This window comes from Haliotis asinina, chromosome 10 (assembly GCF_037392515.1).
Source record: "Haliotis asinina isolate JCU_RB_2024 chromosome 10, JCU_Hal_asi_v2, whole genome shotgun sequence".
NCBI lineage: Eukaryota > Metazoa > Mollusca > Gastropoda > Lepetellida > Haliotidae > Haliotis > Haliotis asinina.
The window spans coordinates 41,477,018-41,498,165 of NC_090289.1; the positions used below are offsets into that span (position 1 = coordinate 41,477,018).

The 21,148-nt window shown below is 40.5% G+C and overlaps 2 protein-coding genes across 2 annotated transcripts in view; one reads left to right on the top strand and one right to left on the bottom strand.

Moving 5' to 3' along the window:
* Window positions 1-353: 353 nt before the first annotated feature.
* LOC137297689 (uncharacterized) lies at window positions 354-13,807 on the top strand. Its single transcript, XM_067829607.1, has 16 exons — window positions 354-509; window positions 1,292-1,531; window positions 2,731-2,925; window positions 3,487-3,596; window positions 4,285-4,417; window positions 4,842-5,069; window positions 5,879-6,096; window positions 6,621-6,751; window positions 7,122-7,692; window positions 8,119-8,286; window positions 8,886-9,087; window positions 9,619-9,810; window positions 10,830-10,987; window positions 11,510-11,827; window positions 12,616-12,720; window positions 13,595-13,807. Exons 1-16 carry the CDS (start codon window positions 485-487, stop codon window positions 13,745-13,747), a joined length of 3,147 nt encoding a protein of 1,048 aa, XP_067685708.1. The 5' UTR covers window positions 354-484; the 3' UTR covers window positions 13,748-13,807.
* A 4,194-nt stretch (window positions 13,808-18,001) lies between these two features.
* LOC137297688 (uncharacterized protein KIAA2012-like) overlaps window positions 18,002-21,148 on the bottom strand; it is a 68,539-nt gene continuing 65,392 nt past the window's right edge. Inside the window, exons 25-28 of the mRNA XM_067829606.1 lie at window positions 20,910-21,112; window positions 20,467-20,639; window positions 19,323-19,473; window positions 18,002-18,308 (exon numbers count right to left, since the gene is read on the bottom strand). Coding sequence (XP_067685707.1) covers window positions 18,062-18,308; window positions 19,323-19,473; window positions 20,467-20,639; window positions 20,910-21,112 — 774 coding nt within the window. The 3' untranslated portion in view covers window positions 18,002-18,061. The remainder of the gene's footprint in view (window positions 18,309-19,322; window positions 19,474-20,466; window positions 20,640-20,909; window positions 21,113-21,148) is intronic.

A 21,148-nucleotide genomic window follows, 5' to 3' on the forward strand; every position in this document is an offset into this window, starting at 1 on the left:
CCCACCCACTCACCCACTCACCCACTCACCCACTCACCCACTCACCTACTTTGAATAACAGGACCATGGCATGAAACAGAATGTGATTCAGGTGATAATTGTCACCATAACCACAGTATAAAGGTTTTGAACTAAGTTTAAAGACAGTTTAACTTAGGTAATGTAACAGAATATTGTGACCCATGAATTATTTTTAATGCTACAATATTATGATAGTGCACGGAAATTGTGTTAAATATGGCATTTGGGTCAGAAAAATATCAGAAAAAATGTTCGGGAAGCTGCACGGAATGGATCACGCTTCACAGTCAACTCATGAGAACCAAAGAATGGTCTGGTTTTACATAAACAATGATTGTGATGATCGTGACAGCCATTGTTTGATAAGAACGGTAGATCTGTGCGTGATAAAGGCATGTGGCGTTACACATAAATGGAGCTGTGATTGTCTGTGATAAGACCTGAACCACAGAACAGGAACAACATGTGGAGAGCACTGCTAGTCTTTGGTAAGTCTGACATGACTCAGGGTTCGTGAGTGAGACGTCGACTTGGTCATATTGAAGATCTTGGTTTTACGTTCACATTTGTTTTATTGTTGGTCCTTTCTCAGAGGAAATTGTAATTCAGTGTTTCCTGTCTGTGTGAACTGCTGGAATGTTAGAGCTGGATAGGTGAGCAAATCTGGGGGAATAAGTGAGGTCAAGGTCTATGCTACATTGGACCTGTAATACAGTACACCTATAATTTATTCATTTATCTACATTACGCAAGTTGACCAGTAGGGTAGCTCCTGATAAAAGTGTTCACTCGTAACACTGAAGACAGGATCATTTGGGTGCAAATTTGTCTGGCCAACTTTAAATGGTTCTCACTCGTTGGGTGGCCTTGTGGTTAAAACCTATGTTCATCACACTGAAGGCCTGGGTTTGATTCTCTACATGGGCACAATGTGTGAAGCCCATTTCTGGTGTACCTCGCTGTGATGCTTCTGGAATATTGCAAAAAGGAGCCTAAAGCTGCACTTGTCGCACTCCTTGAGTATTTGAGTTGACACCACTTCCAACCATCATACTTGCAGCTGCATGAAAGAGCTTCACGTTAGGAGTGGTGTGGTGGCCTCATGAACAATGTTTCAACCTCAAGGTTATACAAGGTTATGTCCAGTCGCTGATTCATGCCCATCTGCTACCTCAAGGAAACAAAAACAGGCTGAGGGGTGTAGCCTGCTTTGTATTGTCAAAAGAAGTAAGACTCCTCGATAACATTCAACAATTTTATCATACTCCAGGCAGTGTCACCACCGGGTTGGTGTATGGAGCTCTGCCCCGAGGCTGTGTCCAACTTGAAGACCATGTGCTGGACAGCACCAGTCCATCAGCCATCTTTGGTAGCAACAATGAGCTCAATGCAAAGTCCAAACCCATGAGAGTCGGGAACCTGCGCACCAAGTCCGCCATACCAACACACCACTTCGCAACCAATCAAATAAAACAACACAGGGTGCCTGTCAGACTGTTTCCTTATGAAGGTGAATGTCAATATACAGGGGAAAATATTCAGATTTCATCAGTAGAGGAAACAAGTCCGTGAGGGAAAGCACTTCATAATTGTAGTAAGTCCATTAGGGCAGCTATTCTGTCAGGGCAAAACATCTTTTGGGGAACATTAGGACAAAATGTCCATGTAGGTAACAAGTCTGTGGGACAACAAGTCCATAAAGGCAACAAGTAATTGGCGGTGACAAGTACTAGGGGTAACAAGTCCATTAGGGCAGCAAGTCCAGTTTTACTCATGAAGCAGTTGTGTCATTTATACACAACAAAAGTGCAATTACATTCAGATCACACCCAAAATATGTGACCGATGTTGGGGGGAAAACAGGGAGACTTCCTTTCCTGTGGGTGAGTGTGATTGTACAGCCACTTCAAAAGAAGGGAACTTCAAGTTTTCCACTATTTTTGCATAGAGGGAGGAGACAAGCATAATAAGCATGAGTCAGGATAAGTATAAAACATCAATTTTATTCAGAAAATTACATAATAGTTGTGTCTTTTAGTATAGGAGAAAACCGAAGGGGAAGAGATTTCCCGCCCCCGATGGTTTTACATTGTCTACCAAAACCGAGAAGTGTTTTCTCTAACATATATATCGTCAATGATGGGCAATGACAATGTAGATGATCATTTAATGAATCTACGTAACAATAACTGAAGCGCATGTAAAATCAATTTAATGACAGTAACTATTAGTGGATAATTTAGCCCCACCACTTTTGTTGGCCTGGTGGCTGTGCGGTAGCGTGTCTGCCTCCAGATGAGAAAATTGTGGTTCCAATCCCGCTTCAGAAAACCTTTGCATTGTGAGTTTACACTTGAGTGATATTTTTCAGTTGATTTCAAACACTCATGTATCATTTGAATGTTAATGTTCACATAAAGTTAGGAAAAGTTAAACCTGGGAAGCGGTCTTACTCCAAAAGTAAAACCTGGGAAGCAGTCTTACTATCGAAAAGTAAAACCTGTACCTCCAAAACAAAAACCTCAAACGCGGTTGTTCTAGGAAAACAAGAGATGAGCAATTATATAGTGAGAAGCACACATTAGGTTTATATTGTACAACAGAGGTGCAATTACAGTCAGATCACACCCAAAGCAGGTACCCATGTAGAGGAACAAACACGCTTGTCCAGATGTATGTTGTATGTATGTTGGGGTGTGCATGTTTGAGGTACGCTGGAGAATGACGGTGCCACCTACGATGCCTACACAATGGACAGATGGACAGACCCCAAAAGAACAGACTTCATGGACCAACAGTCTGCATGGAAGAAGGGCCAACCGTGGTCCCGTCTCCTTGACCTTGGCTCCAACATGAAACAGATGGTGGCTGGGCCTGATGGAAACCCAATGGGTGTGTTTGAAGGTGGGTAACATAAAATAAAGTACTGGTGAAAAAAAACAAACAATAGCTGACAGAATTTCTGAAAAAAATTCAGTGAGTCGATGAAACATGGCTATGAGTCAATCGACATAAGCTGCCTCGGTGGTGTAATGGCTAGAGCATCCGTCTGGAAAGTGGAGGGTTGGTGGTTTGATGTTTGGCCATTTCGTACTCGCAGATTATTTGTTACTTTTTTATCTGGTCATCTTTAAAGGAAATACGTGAATGAAGGTTACCAGTTTTCTCTGTCTGAGCGAGGCATCCATGTTAAGTGGAACAATGTTACCAAGGTGGCTTGCACAGTGAAACCAGCACAAGTCTCAACAAGCAGAAGCAGACACACACATGAAATAGATGTGTGCAAAATTCTTTAATGTGGTTTTGCAATCCATTTCATCTCGCCTAAGTAGCAGTGGTTTTGAGCACTCGCTTCTCACACCGAAGACCCAGATGAAATTCCAAACATGGGCACAATGTGAAGCTCTGGTGTCTCCAGCAATGATGTTGCTTGAATACTGACTCACTCACTCACTCACTCTGCAGGTAACTCAGGGGTAAAGATTGGCTATAGCAACATGGGAGAGCCAGTGATGACAGACTTTGGAGACTTGTACGCTAATTTCCGGTACGGAGGTGGGGGAGGCAGCATGGAGGTAAAGTCCCCCGCGATCCTACTTCAATTCATTCATAGTTGAAATTGAATGATCAGTATGAAATTTTAGGATGGCTGCTACAGATACTTGTGTTTCTCTTTCCTGTACAGTATCCATTGATTCATGACTGAGATCAGTGTTGGCAGAAACAGGGATTATACATGTCCACAATGCTTCTGTAAATGGCTACATGTATTTGTGGTTATGTTGGAGACTGTGTGATGGTCTGTGTTAGAACTGGTCAGACAAATAGGATCAGGAAGTCAGGCTTATTGACTTGGTTCTGTTTGTTTGTTTGCTTGTTTGTTTGTTTCCTTCTTTGTTTGTTAAACATGCACTTAGCAATAATGCAGCTATATGGCAGTGATCTGTAAATAATTAGGTTTGGACCAGATAATAGAGTGATTAACATCATAAGCATATTTCTATGCAGTTCTAACTCGGAAATTCACAGGTCGTTGGTTTCACTGGTGCATATCTTTCCATCCCGATTGCAAGATTGATGCTCATTATGTCAGTCACTGGATTGTCTGGTCTGCATTTGATTATTTAAGGAGCACTGTCTCAAATATTGTTATACAGAGTAGACCATCCCACAACAAACAAACCTCTAAATATAAAACGTATCAGAGATTGATAGGTTGGCTGACCTGATGAATAATGTTAAACATTGTTCCATATACAACAGGTGCCCCTTGTCCGTGGAGCCACCCTGCTGACGCACCTTATGCACAACGCTAACCCTGTCATCACTCCATACTGTCTCAGTTCAATAAATGGGAAGTCAGTCAGCAAGTTCAACTGCCCAATGGAAAACTCAGGTACTAAAGAACAGTTTAACACCATCTCTTTTGAAAATAATCTGTTTTCATAGTCAAATTATTTGAGAGTTCAAAATAAGTTTTCCAACTAACATAATTAGCATTATAGTGTTCAGATCAGTCACTAAGTAAACCTCCCCTTGATGGCCCATGAAGGTTCGGGGTAGAATAGGCCTTCAGCAATTCATGCTTGCTTAAAAGGCAACTATGCTTGTCATCAGACGCGACTGACAGGATCAGGTGTTCAGGGTTGCTGACTTGGTTGACACATGTCATCGGTTCCCAATTGCACAGATCAGTGCTCATGCTGTTGATCACTGGATTGTCTGGTCCAGACTCAATTATTTACAGACCACCACCATATAGCTGGACTAAAACTAAACTCACTCACTCACTCCGTCACTCACTCACCTACCCCTCACAGCGAGAGACGGCGGCAGTGGCTACTTGGAGGGATCCTGCCATGGCAGTACACTGACCATCAAGGTTCACAGCACCAAACCAATCACAGACATCGCCAAGGTGCAGTGGGCAGCAGAGAGGAAGTCCACCTGGTCTAGTGGTCATCATGGGATGCATACGTGTGACCACACCCACTGCCGCAGTCAAGATGGAGGGAAGACCATCGAGATCACCATCACTGGTGCTTCAGGTAAGAATGTGAGAAATATTCCAGATCTGTTGATGTGCATTTGACAATTTGTTTTATTAAAGTTTCAAATTTAAAGATTTCTAAGTACCACTACTGACTGCAAGAACCCTAAAAAAATAAACTTTTTCCAATACCATTGCAGACTTACTGATCACACTGTAAGATGGATGTGTTATTTTGGAATTGAAACATAACAGCATTAAATATATATATCATCTCTGGACAGCTTTTCAGCCATTTCTATTTGTCTTTATCAAATGTGGTTCAATGGGGTAGCCCATTGGTCCATGTGTTTGCATTTCTTGCTGAAGCCCAGGCTTGATTCCCCACAGCGGTGCAATGTGTCAAGATATTTTCTAGTGTCCCTTTGGTACAATGTGAATATGGCTGAAAGCTGGGTTAAAACAAACTCACTCACCCACTTATTTGTGCACAATTACATATTATTTCAGATTTGTAACTACCATGGATGATCTGTTGAGCTTTTATGTTCCATTCTGCCAGATATTCAAATAATTGTGTCAGTTAAGTGGCATGATGAGGGGTTATGGGGTAGCCTAGTGGTTAGAGCATTTTCTTGTCACACTGTAACCTGGGTACAGTTCCCCACATGGGTACAATGGTACGAAGTCAATTTGTGGTGTCCCATCCCATGATACTGATGGTATATAGCTAAAAGTGGCATAAAACCATACTCCTTCACTGTTATGTGGAAACATCTGTTCTTTACAAGTTCATGCTCTCTCTTAAGTTGAAACTGCCAGAAAATTCAAGTGTGGTGCAAAGTGTTATATTTCTGTTTTCAACAGGCACAATGAGTTTTGCAGTGAATTTCATTGGCCACTATGTGCTGCCATGGGATTGGGGCAACCACCCAATGGATACCACATGCTCTGGGTCGGGGAAGCGAGACAACCGCCAGCGGAGGGGTCCGGAGGACATCTCCATGACAGCACAGTGTGATAGCCACAGGAATCTTGTCATTCGTGTTGATGTTGGTGGTAACAACATCCCTGGTATCAGCAAGGTTTGTAAGATTTTTGATGAACTGCTTGGATATAAATGCCTGTTGGATCAAAAGCTCACCAGCTAAAACATCTCTCTGTGTTATAAAAATCAACACTTAAACTAACCTGGTTAGAACTGATCTTCAGAAACCAATGCTCGTCGTATATGGGGACTAACAGGATCGAGTGGTCAGGCTTGCTGATTTGGTTGACACATGTGATTGTATCCCACAGTTGTGTAGATTGATGCTCACTGGATTGTCTGGTCCAGACAGAATTATAAAATTTGAATTACCAAATATCTTACTGTCATAAAATTTTTGCAGATCTTTAAAAATAATACCTCATTTTATAACTTTTGTTGTGTGATTGTGTGATAAAACTGATATGTTCTCTTTAGAGGTACATGGATGTACGTTGCATTGTTACATCAAATTGTTAAAAGGTTGCCACAGTAGTTTTGTTTAGTAGAGCTGTTCCTGTTTCCTCTGTAAGAAAAAGGCAATTGGAATATCAGTTTGACCACTTTGTTCCAATTGTTCAGGTCCAGTATGCGGCTGCAGACAATGCCCACTGGAAGCCTGTGCCCGCGATGCACACCTGTCAGTCAAGCACCTGCTCTAGATCTGGTTCAGTCATCACCATCAAGACCAAAGTCTCTGCCAGTGTTGTCAAGTATGTACATTTTGTGTGGCACAAATCATTAAGCTAACACACACTGTAATATAATGAGAGAATGAGCAAGTATGATTGTATGTTGCTTTTTGCAGTATTCCAGTCCATATCACAGTGGGGACACCAGAAATGAGCTTCACACATTGTTCCCAATGAACTCGGGTTATTAGTGGAACAAGCAAACACTTTAACCACTGGGGTACCCCACCACTCTACTGTGATATACCTGCAATACTCTTCAAAGCGGTATTAAATTCACTCACTCCAAGGCACACAATCAATGAATTAATGGATCAGTCAATCTGTCAACCAATTGATCAACAAATCAATCAACCAGCCAACCAATCACTTTACTGATATATTTTCACAGCCTTGCTCTGAACATAATTGGCTATACTGTCCTGCCCCACCAGCAGTGGATTGCCAACCCCTATGTCATCCATTGTCCTGGGACCCAGGTCACCAGTGGGAAGACTTCAGCAAATCACAACACCCCAGCACCAGCTACATCAGCTCCATCTCACAACACCAACTCCAACCACCAAACGATAACACTGTCCCAAAACACCAAGTTTTTGATGGAACTTGATGAACCTGGTGACAGTCTGCCAGGGCAAACGCGAAAATTTGTCCTTTATTTCTCTACTCCCGTGAAGGCTAGCATCAGCTCAGACACAAGTTCAATCACATTTGAACCCCAACATGGAGGAAAGTACAGCGGACTTGTGCAGCTTGGTTATCTTGGGGCGGGTCGAAGGGGAGACCACTCTCAATCAAATTATCTGGATTTGTATGCAGGACGTTACTCCTACAAACCATCCACCTCTTACTGTGTGAATGATGCTCAAGGAAAAGCATTTGTCAGTTTTGACTGGAGCCCCCATGGAGCAGACGGTCACCCATCTAATGGAGATCTTCTCATGGTAGCCATGCCTCATCATGTGAGAATACAATTCAGTTATCTCTTTGAACAAATCAACGTTTCAGGGATTGACAATTCCATATATTAGAGTTGACCTGCATTGTTTGTTTCCTACTGTCAATTCCTAAAGATGTAACAAATTATTTTTTCTTGAAGGAGGAGTAATACATGTGGCCTCATTTTCTCAACATCATTTTTTCAAGATGTTCTCACATGTTCAGTCATTGAATTTGTTTGTTTGTACAAAATCTGTGATGTATATTTGTCTATTTCATCAAATGTAGACTGTTCAGACAGTTCATTACAGTACCTACAGGTTTTGGCTAAGAGCCTTGGTTGGATCAGTGCACAAAAAGACACTGAACTAATGTATGCCCTTTAAAAGCTGAAGGTATTGGGAGGATTGTTCCTGTGTATAGATTTAGATCGTACACCTGCCTTTCAGTCCCTCATCCTATCGAAGCACTTTGGCAACCATCTCCAGAACACCCCATATGGGTTCAAGGGCTATAAGGGCATGGACTGGCTCCTGGAAATGGATGCTCCCAGAGCCAGTATGGATCCAGATCCATCAGGAGTCAATCAAGTCAAACGTAACTCACATCAGAACAAGGTAGGACTCATATCCATGGAACGTCGGGAGACATTTGGCACCTGAAAGTGTGGTTAATAGAGATTCTCAACTTCACTGCGTTATTTGATATGATATATATCAACAATATAAGTTTTAAATTGTGAGAGTATCCTTGCAGTTTTCTTCCCTTAACAAGTGTTGATTGTTATTGAAAGACATGATGTGAGATTCAACTCATCATCCAAAATTATTCTTTCAACGTTTTTTGGTTTCTAAATGGTTTTGGTAATAACCAGCTCATTGAGTGTGAGTAATACACATAACCAGTTTCAAGCAAGGGAATAACGATGTCACTTGATTGTAATGTTGTTATCCAATGTATGTCACAGTCATGAGCAAATCATTGTCATGTAATTTAATTGTTGTGATACTGGTGATAGTTGTGCTTAATATTACCCTGAGCATTATCTCCTATAGAAGCTAGTTGTGAATGACAGGACTTGATTTGACATGACCAGGACACAGATATTCTGATAGATCTTTCTGTGAAGAGGTCAGTTGTTCAGCCATGAGGATACAACAGAGTTTCCTGTCTTTCTTGGGCTGAAGGACAATACAATGAATTGTGTTTGCTTCAGGACGTTGTTGACGCCATCGAGCGTGATGCGAAGGATGTGAACTTGAATGCTGTGTGTGCCCATTCAGACAGCTACAACGTTGGCAAGGCTATAGGCATGGTAGCACGGCTTGCCAGTATCTCACGAGCCTTTGGCACCCACCATTACACAAGTCTGGACAGCTCTATAAAGTCCTGCCTCGAGAAGTGGCTGCGTGTTGACGGTAGGTTGTCTCTTGTTGTGTGGCTCGACATTGACTAGGTTTCAGAGTCATTATAACTTCATCCCATCCAGAGTGGGATTACGATGACATCTTCAGTTCCAAGATTCACATCAATATGAATTAATTACCAGTGATTTATAGTGGTAAATGAATGGCTTACCATCCTATCTCTTTGTGGTCATGACTAGATCTCTCTCTCTCGATCTCTCTCTCATCTCTCTCATCTGCCTCCTCATCTGAAGGAGAGAAAGAGAGGGTAGAAGGGAGGGGAAAAGGGCAAGAGAGAGAGGAAGGAAAGATCTAAATAGTGGATGGGTCAAGGAATGGATATATTTTTAAGTGTATAAAATATCCTGAACATATGTTTGTACATTTCAGGATTTTTTCATATGCTCCTGCAAACACACAGAAAGAAGGAATGATAGGTCTTGACAATTATTGCTCATAACCTACTTTTGCTGTTTTCTTTATACTTATTTGTAAACCATGTATTAGAAAGTGTTGCCTAGCAATCATTGTTGTGACATTCAGATTCCCTGGACACTAAATGGAAGTTCCACTATGACAATGTGTGGGGCGGGATGTTCCTCCGAGCCACTGATGGCGACCTTGGATACGGCACTGACTATGGCTTCCCCTACTACAATGACCACCACTTCCACCTTGGCTACTTCCTGTATGCTGCAGCCTACTATGTGAAGCACAATCACAGCTGGGGACAGGGTAGGGCAATCACAGACACAACAAATAACTAGCACTGTCAAATGATTTAATATCCTAAGGCAGATGAAATGTTTTAATGAACTTAGACAAAAATTTAATTTGGACCAGACAATCCAATGATGAACAGCACGATTATCAAACTACACAATTGTGATACGATGACATGTGTCAACCAAGTCCTGTTAGACACCCTTACAACAAGCATGGGTTGGTAGGGAACTGTTCTGTTGCTACTGAGGGAATGGCCAGCTGGGTATTTACATGTAGGATTTAGTTAGGATTTTCTGCTTCTTTTTTCAATGCCTGCATTAAGTGCACCACTTTCGTACTTCTGCATTGTGTGCTTATTTCTTTGTTATCATATGATGCTGATTAGGAAGTCCCTTCCAGAGATCCGTGATGGTCCGTGATGGTCCGGGGTACAATAGGCCTTCAGCAACCCATGAGTGCCGTAAAAGGCAGCTATGCTTGTCGTAAGAGGCAACTAACGGGATCAGGTGGTCAGGCTCGCTGACTTGGTTGATACATGTCATTGGTTCCCAATTGTGCAGATCAATGCTCATGTTGTTGATCACTGGATTGTCTGGTCCAGACTCGATCATTTACAGATTGCTGCCATATAGCTGTAATATGCTGAGTGCAGTGTAAAACTAAATCACTCACTCACTGTATTTCACATGCACTAGGCTATTGTGTTTGGGTATTTGAATCAAACATGTTGCTAATGAGTTTCAGCACCCTTGTTTTTCGCTGTTTTTGACAATATATATTTTCACTCAAACTGAATGAATATTGAATCAGATACTTCAAAGTGTTCATTAAGCACACAAAAAGTTGCATTTACCTTAGAGAATATATGACCTTATCACTATTAAGAATGTAAATGACCATCAAATTTCAGGGTGTCCCCATACTTTTTGTTTGTAGAATATATTGTGAAACATTGCAGTCATGAAACTATTACATGTTAAACTTATTTACACTTATGAAATATTTGGAATCATGCTTTTGTTGCAAAGCTCACAGGGACCGACTTTATGCCATTGTGAGGGATGTTGGTAATCTCAGCCCCAGAGACACAGCGTTTCCCATTGCTCGTCACAAGGACATCTACACAGGTTTCTCATGGGCCACAGGTGTTGTGCCCAATGACAGACAGGAGGAATCTGCCTCTGAGGTAAGCATAGACTAACGCTTCGTCTCTATGTAATTTGATGAAAACAAATAATTCTGCTTAAACTGAAAATGAGCCACAATACCTGAATCCCAGGAAATATAGACCAGCTTCATTCAGTGCTGCAGCAGGAAGGGCTGTGAGGCAGAGTACGGTAAGCATTATCTGAGTGGGAGCCTTGACTAGGATGCACTCTTTTTCTGGGTCAACAGGTGTTGTGTCCCTTGACAGACAAGAAACAGTTGTCTGTGAGGTAAGCGTAGTTTGTGCTTGGTATACAGTGGTTTCTCTTGGACATTTGTAGTAAAACACACAATGACTGGCTTGGTTCTTCTTTGGTGCACAAAATTCAGGCTAAAATTGAGGCACACTAACATGATGTACATAGTATTAAAACACATTTTTGGGAGGCAGAAACATGTCTTCTTTCACAATTTACCAAATGAAGCAAACTGAAAGTGTTAAAATTGCAGCTCTTTCCTTCATCCACTAAACCTTCACCTTGCACCAATTTGATATTCCCAGAGTATCAACTGTTACCATGCCCTGGCGGCACTGGGCGACGCCTTCAACGATGCCAATTTGAAACACTCTGGTCAGGTCCTACTTGCAATGGAGCTGCTTTCGGTGCGAGAGTACTGGCAAGTTCGACAACACAACCGTGCTCAATTTCCACCTGCCTTCCAGAAAACAGGTGTGGTTGGTCAGATTGCTGAAAAAGCCTTCTATGTGTATACCCTGGACTGGGCATGTGACCCCAACAAGTTCCCAATGAGGCATGGCTGCCTTGTCGGGATACAGATCATCCCGATCACAGCTGCATCCAAGTTCTGGGTGGACAAGGTGAGTGAGTGAGTGAGTGAGCAATATCATGGCTTGGGACACCAGAAATGGGAAAGCAAGATATGGATATCAACTCCTTTATTGTGAACAACAAAACATTTCAGAGCGTATGCTTGCTCCTTGATCTTATGCATTCCACTTCTAAAGATTTGACCAGGAATGGGCTTCACAGTACCCAAACATGGGCCTACAGCATGGACATGGTGAGAACTCTTCAATTGAAATATGCACTTTCAGCACAGCTATGATCTAAGGACTCTGTGCCCCATTCCATAAAGTGATTGTAACATTATGACATATACACATATGATATGCTGAAGACTTATCAGTTAAATGGGTCATGTGAGGAACCTAGGTCCTGTGTTTGTTGCCTTGAGATGAAGGTTGAGTGAACTGAATTCTTGTAAGTGGGATACAAAATAGCTGACAGTGAACTTGTGAAAGTTCAAACTACATAGTCCAAGGTATTTAGTGCTGTCCTGTAGATTTATGTCACAAGGAATATTCCAGACAGGTGAATGTGCCAAATGAAGCAAGTTGGTGCATACCAAGTGCCGCAAGATGTAGGCTCCACTAGGTCACTGTTGAACAGTTCTGGAGAGATGCTGTTTCCATAAACAAAATGTGATAAAATATTCTGAATATATACATTAACTAACCTTTGAAAATTCACCATCAGTATGACTTCAATACTATAAGCATTAAATGCAGACTGCCTAAACAAATAACTTGGTATTTCTGAATGGATTCTTTGCTTGCGCATGCACATAGTTGTCTCCCCTTAATAGGAGTGGGCTCACAGCATCCAGCAGACGTGTGAGTGGGCAATCAACCCTCAGTCTGCCCCTGACTACAAGTACACAGACCCCACCGACATGAGGCAGCTGGCTGTGGTGAGTAGAACTATGTATCTTCCTACCTCTGACATTGACTATAGCTTTGAACTCAGATATAACCAAACTATGACAGTAGGCTGCTTCTGTTTCAACTTACAACAAACATTGTCAGATGGTCATCAAAATGTCTTGAAATTAACCCCCTACTCCCTGCAGAAGTGAAACCAAAAACTGTGAGTGTTAAATATTATTTGAATGGCTAATGAAGACATTTCTTTTGTATTTGCTTCATTCCCATCAATGGGGTACACAAATTAAGTCACACTGACTGGTTGTCCCCTGTTTCCTGATTGGCTGATATTTTTAGATGTTGTGTTGCGTGAGTGATCTTCACTGTCAGATAACTATTGTGTTGATGCTGAGATACCATATTTTCCCTAATAAGCACCCTTCACCCATCGACAAACTTGATGATAAACCTGTATCTCATCTTTATAAGCTTCCTTTTATAGGGTTGAGATATTTTGTACAAAGCATTTTGACAGAAAATAGAAGCAAAAAGGCACAAATTTGTGATGGTTGCAAAATCACAATCTTATATGTTCACCTGTTTGTATGTTTCCTAAGTCCCAGTGTGTAGCAATGGCCAAAAAACAGGCCAAACAGAAGGAGACATTACCTGAAAAATACTGTTACCCTTATAATAAAGAGCTGCTATTAAATAAGCACAGATGATACATCAATATTGAAATCTCAAGTCCAAAGTTACATTTTGGAGTATCGTGAACAGTCATCTCATTAAGCAAACACAATTTTCACAAAATACCACTGCTCAAACCCTGATCTTCAATTCGATGATGTAACACCTAATCCACTGCACTATATACTGGCCTTAAGTAATTATTAAACTTTTTCCCTTTTTGTTGTGCAGGGTTGGAAAGCATTCTGTCATGCAGGATTATCTCCCCTGGATTCAGCACACCAGACTGCTGCTGCCACCTACCTCCGCGATAAATCTGCCAACAACCTCGTTGGTGGAACTGGTGCTGCCAGCACCTTGCTGTTTATCTATGCTGCAACATGACTGTAAATATGTATCCCTCGTGTAAAGTACACCAACAATCAATAGTTAACGTTGAACAATGGAGTTAGTTCGTGTTGTGAGTTGTGATATCATGCTGTGATGTTGGATATGACTTGAAAACAGATAAAGTCAAGATTGGGGGAGATTGGTTTAAAGCAGCATTGAATAATATTCCAGTTGTCACAGCGTGTCAGTTTAAAGTGCGATTAAATGCAGTTTTATGCCGCACTCAGCAATATACCAGCTATATGGCAACGGTCTGTAAATAATTGAGTCTGGACCAGAAAATCCACAACATTATGATCTTTGGTTTGTGAAAAATGGGAACCGATGACATGTTTTGACCAAGTCAGCAAGCCTGAACATCCAATCCAGTTAGTCGCATCTTATTACAAGCATGGGTTACTGAAGATCAGTTCTAACCCACACCTTCATGCTCTGTGACAGAAGAGAATAATGGGATGTAGGTGCCTGATTTTATTTGGGAAACCCTTCAACACTGGCATGTTGCTGTATCCAAGAGAGTGAGTGAGTGAGTTAAGTAGCAAATCAGCAGTATACCTGTGGGCGGAGACAGAAATGGGCTCTGCAATAAACATCCCATACAATCTGGGAAAACCAGAATTTTAACAATTAACCTCGCATTCACAGTGTCTCCACTCTAGACAGCAAATTCTGGAGTGCTTGATGTCTGGACACTCTGGAAACTTGTTATTGTAATCATTAATCAGCTTAAATGATTCAGTTCTGTTTTCACTTCAGAAGAGGATCTGAACAGAGTTACTTCCCTTGGACTCTTTGATGAAGATAAGAGGTTGTCTAGGAAACAAATGAACAAGAAATGAAAGCAAATTACGAACATTTTTATTCCATTCCTTTCATGGTTCACAGTCACACTGAAAGATGAACACTAGATGAATTAGGTAAAATTAAGACCATACAGACAGACATTAACAGATAACGAATTTACGGAATAAAATATTTATTGTTTGTTTTCTTCATCAGCAAAGCTAACCATAATTTTTTCACTTCTAAACAGTTAATATCACCGATTTCAAATACTAAAATGATATAATGTTAAAATAAAGAGCATCCCAACAACAACAAAATTATTCCCATTTTATCATTTTTCAAGAGTTAATCTGTTATGATATAAATGTTATGACAGATTTAATAGAACATATTTCATACATATATAATGTACCTATCAAGTCTACCAATATATCTGAAATAAACTGTCTTGATTAACAACTATACAAACAGGGACACTCAGTTGAATTAACCTGTGAAGATATGTATATATTTACATATGAAACAATGTTAGGTTTCTGAACACATGTATGGAAATGAATAACAATGTGTAACAACAATATCAAACATATCACTGGTATAAAAAGGACTTTCGATACTTCTATATATCACAGACAGACATCAGCACAGTATGGTATAAAGGTTATATCATATAGTACAAATTGTATTAGTACTGGTATTTATAACCATGTATGTACACCAAATGAAACTGAGCAAACGGAGTATCTTTGTTGGATACTGATAATACTTGATATAAAAGATGAATTTCTACATCTTCAATGATACAAATATATCATCTGTGTTAGGATTGATTAACGATGTTATCGAAGCTATTCAAATGTGGTCAGAATTAATTGAGCAGATACTTCAGGTAACATGAGAATACAATATTTTGAACTAAAATAATAAATATTGATATATAAGACACCCTTAAACTGTATATACTGGTTCCTGTTGACAATACTGACTATTGTAATATTGTATTATTATATAAAAGACAATTTAGCAAGTCTCTCATTGACAAGTGATATCTCTGACTGACTGGTGACAGTTGTTGATTTCATGAATGAGAATGTATGACTCCCTTGATACATGAAATACTAAAAAACTTAAATTACAATGTGAATTTACCGAAAACAGCAGTCATAGTAAACTCAAAGGGACCACTGATTTTTATTGCTATTTTAATTTCTAAAAGACAAATAAGTTGTTACATGTCAGTTCATGTTAAGCTTGGGCCCACATTTCCAAAGCTCCCTTAGCGTTAAGACAGTCATAAGTGCCTACATTAACAGCTATCTTAGTGCTAAGAGAGAAAATCTAGGCACTGTTAACAATAAACATACTATGCTATACATGCTTTTCAACATTTCCAAGGATGATCACATCTCCAGTATGAGGTGAGACTAAGGAAGACTGGTCAGGTCAAGCCTCATAACCGTGGAGCTGAATAGTCTTGAGGGCGGCAGGCTCTGGTTTGCTTAGTCCAGACTCAATCACATAAAGGCTGATATGAAAGCTGTAATATTGCTGACTAAGACAATTTGCAATTTCACACATTCATACATTCATAAAGGATGCTGCCTGTTATATCATTGTGGTTCATCTAGGTTTTGTCCTTTTTTGGGAGGTCAGTGCTCATTCTTTCAATCACTGGTCTGCCTGGTTCAACCTTCATAGCAAACGAAATATTGTCCAGTTGATTGTATTACTGACCATGGCTAGAAACTCAACACAAGTATTTTCTAGCAATCACATGTCAACATGTACGGGGGTCATTACCTTATTGACTCTCCACTCTTCAATATACGAATATATATAAAGTACTCAAAAGAACATACTTGGATATTCCTTAATATTTCTAAGCAGTATATTGGGTATACGATAAAGTATAAAACTCAGCAGTATTGTATTCATCAACAATATTCAATACAAAACTATGATTCAGGTTGGCCTTGAAAGACTTCAATGTAAATATTTCATAAAACACACTAACAAAACAGGTAAAAAGATCGATATAAATGTTCTGAAAACGAGACTGAAATATGCAATGTAATTACTAGCATACATAACAAGGACTACTATCACACAGGCAAAATGATAAAATGAAATTGAGGAAAAGAGTTGGTGTGCAATGTTTAGACATTCAACAATCTCTAGAAGAAAACAAAATTTAGGCAGTAAATAAGAAGCTATGAAGAACATACATACCAGTAAACAACATTTACTACCAGTAAACAACATTTACTACCAGTAAGCAACATTTACTACCAGTAAACAACAACATTTACCTACTAGTAAACAACAGCATTTACAAAGAAACAACCATACTGATAAAAATAGACAATATGCTTTGAACATATGCAACTCAGATTTACTGTGAAATACTTAGATAAATGTAAAGATTGTACAAACATCACATTATCTCAGTGTTAAGGAAAACAGTATATTAACAATATTACTTTGAGCAACGTCAGTCTGCAGAAAGAACAAACAGGAAAGCATCTAAATGTGAGATAACTTCATCTTGTTTACTCACTCACTACCTTGATTAACAGACAAGGAATAATACTGATAATACTATGTCCCAGTTCACTCCTTGTCAATCAGCTTCGGTTAAACTTATACTCCATAACAAAAAATTTGCAAACATGTAAGTGGAAGTGTAACATCAATATCGTATTCAGAAAATAAACAGTTTGATTAAACTCTGAGAATAAAGCATTATTTTCCATTACTTTCCATTGTTCTCTGCTCACAAGGTGGCGAGATTGTGGTGGAAGCCTGCGATTTGATTTGCATTCCAGAGGAATATTTCTTTGACAGTGTGCATGTGAGTACACATGAGGTGTTGCCTGACATCAAATGGTCAATAACAGTCACAACCCTAAACACATATACCGTAATCCCTCTATTAGACACTGGGCCCCTAATATACTGAACAGCCAAAGAAACGCAAGTTTCGGAAAAATGAAATCTCATAAAAGTAAGCATTTGCTGTTCAGTATACATACCTGCCTTTAAATGAAGCTCTGGCAAAAAAACATAGAAAATGGATCTCTATTAAATGCCAGGTCTTTAGTAAACTGGAATACTGTGACATGTTGTATAGCAAATGTGTCGTTTATATGACTTTGCAATTTGGAATTTGGAAAGGTACTGAGCTAACACTGTGATAACATTAAACAGAACAAACACTGGGCCTCTAAAAGATATTACCTGAAAAGACATCTATATGCACAAGGGCATCTAATAGAGGAAACTATGCATTTGAAACAATATCACCCAGTCACAATTCTTTCGGTCATGTCACATGTATTATTATTACACATATGATGATCACAGAATTGTGACACTATGTTTGACTATATCAGACCAAAACAACTGCCTTGCCATGCTCCAGCTGTCATGACATGTTTGCCAAGCAATGGCACCCATTTTCCTTCATACACCAGAAGATGAACAGCTAAATCCTGCTGGACCTTTGATGGCCCATGCTGTGTGTTAAAACTGAGCAAGTTTCTGTAAGTCAAACTCTGGGATGTCAAGTCCAAGCCATTGCAGAAGTTCAAAATAGGAGAAGACGAACATCTTGGTAATATCCTGGGTGTGGCTCAACCCATGAGACTCCAGCTGAAGGTCACGGTTAAATTTGAGCCTTGCTTCAAGTTCAGCCTGACGACGTGCCATCTCCTCAGCCAGTCGTTTTGCTTCTTCTAGTGCTCGCTGTGCCTCTTCTTCTCGTCGTTTCCTGGAGAAAGAGGTTGAAATTTAAATATTTTCTCAAATTCATTATTCAACAGAACAGGTAAATATTACTGAATTATCACCTGCATGATGGTACAGCTTGACCAAAGAACTTCCTATTCCTGAGGCATCTCCCTTAGAATAGTACCTCTAAGCCTTGATTGTCAAAAGTCATAATCATAGTCCACTCTAAGTAATAAACTATTTATTATTTGATGCTGTTGATTTATTTAGTCTTTTCAATTTTCTCCATAGTTTAAAGCTCATAACGTACATGATTTGTAACTTAAAACTTGATTCCTATAACAACTTCTCCAAGATTTTGTTTGGTGTTTAATGCTGCACTCAGAAATATTCCACCTACGTGGCAGTGGGCTGCAAATAATTGACTTTAAACTTCGCCAAGAGATAAGTGGCATTCCGGCGAAACCTGGACACTGTTATTCCACCCAAATATTGAGGTGACAAAGATTGAGTGAGTGAGTGAGTGAGTGAGTGAGTGAGTGAGTGAGTGAGTGAGTGAGTGAGTGAGTGAGTGAGTGAGTGAGTGAGTGAGTGAGAGATAGCTGTTTTGAACATTTTTCCAGTGTTATTATTTACATGAGATAAATTTTGATGTGATGAATGTAGCAGTTTTTCCAATTTGATGAAACACATATGGTTACAATAGTGACAAACCTAGGCACATAATCTGGACAAATAGGGATTCAGGCCAGCAATCAAAGATTTCTGGTATGCCCTAGTGACATGACTCTGTACAACTACTTCACCTCAAATGGCATGCCCTCCTACACGTCAAAAGGATGAGCATACATGGTTTTATGCCAATGTTACCAATAATGAAGCAATATTGAAGTGGGGGACAACAGAAATAGGCTTCAAACAATGTACCAGTATGGGGATATGAACCCAGGATGAGCGAATGCTTCAACCACTTGGCTACCCTACTGTCCCACACATCTAAGGAGGATAAGTATATTACTCTATTGTAAAAGAGCATGAATGTATGATAGCTTACTTTTCTTCCTCTTCCCTCTGTCGCCTTTGCTCCTCCTCTTCTTGCTTTTTGCGTTCATACTGAAGACGTTCCTGTTCAGCCATCTGGGACATCATCTCTTCCTCTTCTCTTCGACGCTCTTCCTCTTCTCTCTGCTTCTCCAACATGGCCTCTGTTGAACAGGAATAGGTAACAGTCAGATAATCTTAGACAGATATCATTCATTCTTTCTTATCTACTCCTCTCCTTGCCACTATATCCTCTTGCTCTCCTCCCCATTCTTCCCACCATCTCCTTCCCATCTTTCTCACTGTCTCCTCCAAACCTCCTCATCTTTCTCATAGTCCCCTCCAAACCCTCATCTTTCTCATTGTCTCCTCCAAACCCTCATCTTTCTCATTGTCTCCTCCAAACCCTCATCTTTCTCATCGTCTCCTTCAAACCTCATCTTTCTCATCACCTCCTCCTAACCTCCTCATCTTTCTCATTGCCTCCTTCCAATCTCCTCATCTTTCTCATCGTCTCCTCCCAACCTCCTCATCTTTCTCATTGTCTCCTCCCAGCCTCCTCATCTTTCTCATCGTCTCCTTGCCAAACCTACATGTCATCTCCCCCTTCCCATAATCTCTTTACCGAACATCCCCATCTTTCTCACCATCTCAGCCACCCATCTTATCTCCTCCATACCTCCTCATCCTTCTCACCATCTCCTCACTACACTTTCTCACATCTATTGTTCCCATCATCTCCTCGGTAAACCTCCCCACCATCTCTTTCTCATCTTTCTCATCATCTCTTCATCAAACCTCCCACCATCTCCTCACAATCTCCTCCCCATCTTTCTCACCATCTCCTCACTAAACTTTTCACATCTCTCCTTCCCATCATCTCCTCAAACCACCACCCCATCCATCCCATCAGCTCACCAATCCACTCCATCCTTCTCATTGTCTCTTCAGTAAACCTCTCCACCATCTCTTTCCCATCTTTCTCACCATCAAACCACCCATGATCTCCTCCCCATCTTTCTCACCATTTCCTCAGTAAACCTCCCCATATCTCCCAGTCTTCATCATCTCCTCAACAAACCTCTCCACCATCTCGTCCCATTCTCATCGCCTCTTCACTAAACCTCCCCAGCATCTTCTCCAGACTATCGCCTCACCTATCCTCCTCTGCTCCTCCTCAGCCTGTTTCTTCTTCATTTCTTCCAGCTTCCTCTGGTATTCCTCCTTTGCTCTCCTCTCCCTCTCCAGCTCCATCTGCTTCCTCCTCTCTCGTTCAAGGGCTGCCTGTTCCTCCTTCTTTCTTTCCTCCTCTTCCCGAAGTTTTCGCAGTCTGTGAAAAAAAAGTTAATATCATTTGTGGCATGAGTCAAGGCTAAATTTTTCTTTTACATACCACACCACTTAATGTTCACATTGTCAGATATCTTATATACACCATCATCCATTCCTAATAACTTCTGTTAGACTAAAGAAATCCGTTGCTGACAGGTAAATACACTTGTATTCTCATTCAAAACTGAAGCCCCATCAAAATCCATCTCATCAAAAATCATCACAATGTCTAACTTTTACTCATCAAAACTAAGGTCTCATATCATACCTCCTCTCTTCATCTCTCCTCTTCCTCTCTTCCTCCATTTCATTCCTGAGCTGTTCTTGTCTTTCAGCCTCTTCTCTCTGTCGCCTCACTTCTTCCTCCTTCTCTCTCCTTCTTCGCTCCACTTCCTCTCGTTTCTTGGCTGCTGCTGCATTTCGCTTTGCCTGCCTTGCATCTTTGTTGGATATCGGCTTGCGGTTGGCCCCCTGTGGTATATCATGTGTATGCCATGGTGTAGTAGG

Excerpts from the sequence above, each read along its gene's own strand:
- LOC137297689 (XM_067829607.1), top strand. The coding sequence starts at position 485 with ATGTGGAGAGCACTGCTAGTCTTTG. Across the intron at positions 4,418-4,841 it reads CTGCCCAATGGAAAACTCAG|CGAGAGACGGCGGCAGTGGC; the intron begins GTACTAAAGAAC and ends TACCCCTCACAG. Across the intron at positions 5,070-5,878 it reads CACCATCACTGGTGCTTCAG|GCACAATGAGTTTTGCAGTG; the intron begins GTAAGAATGTGA and ends TGTTTTCAACAG.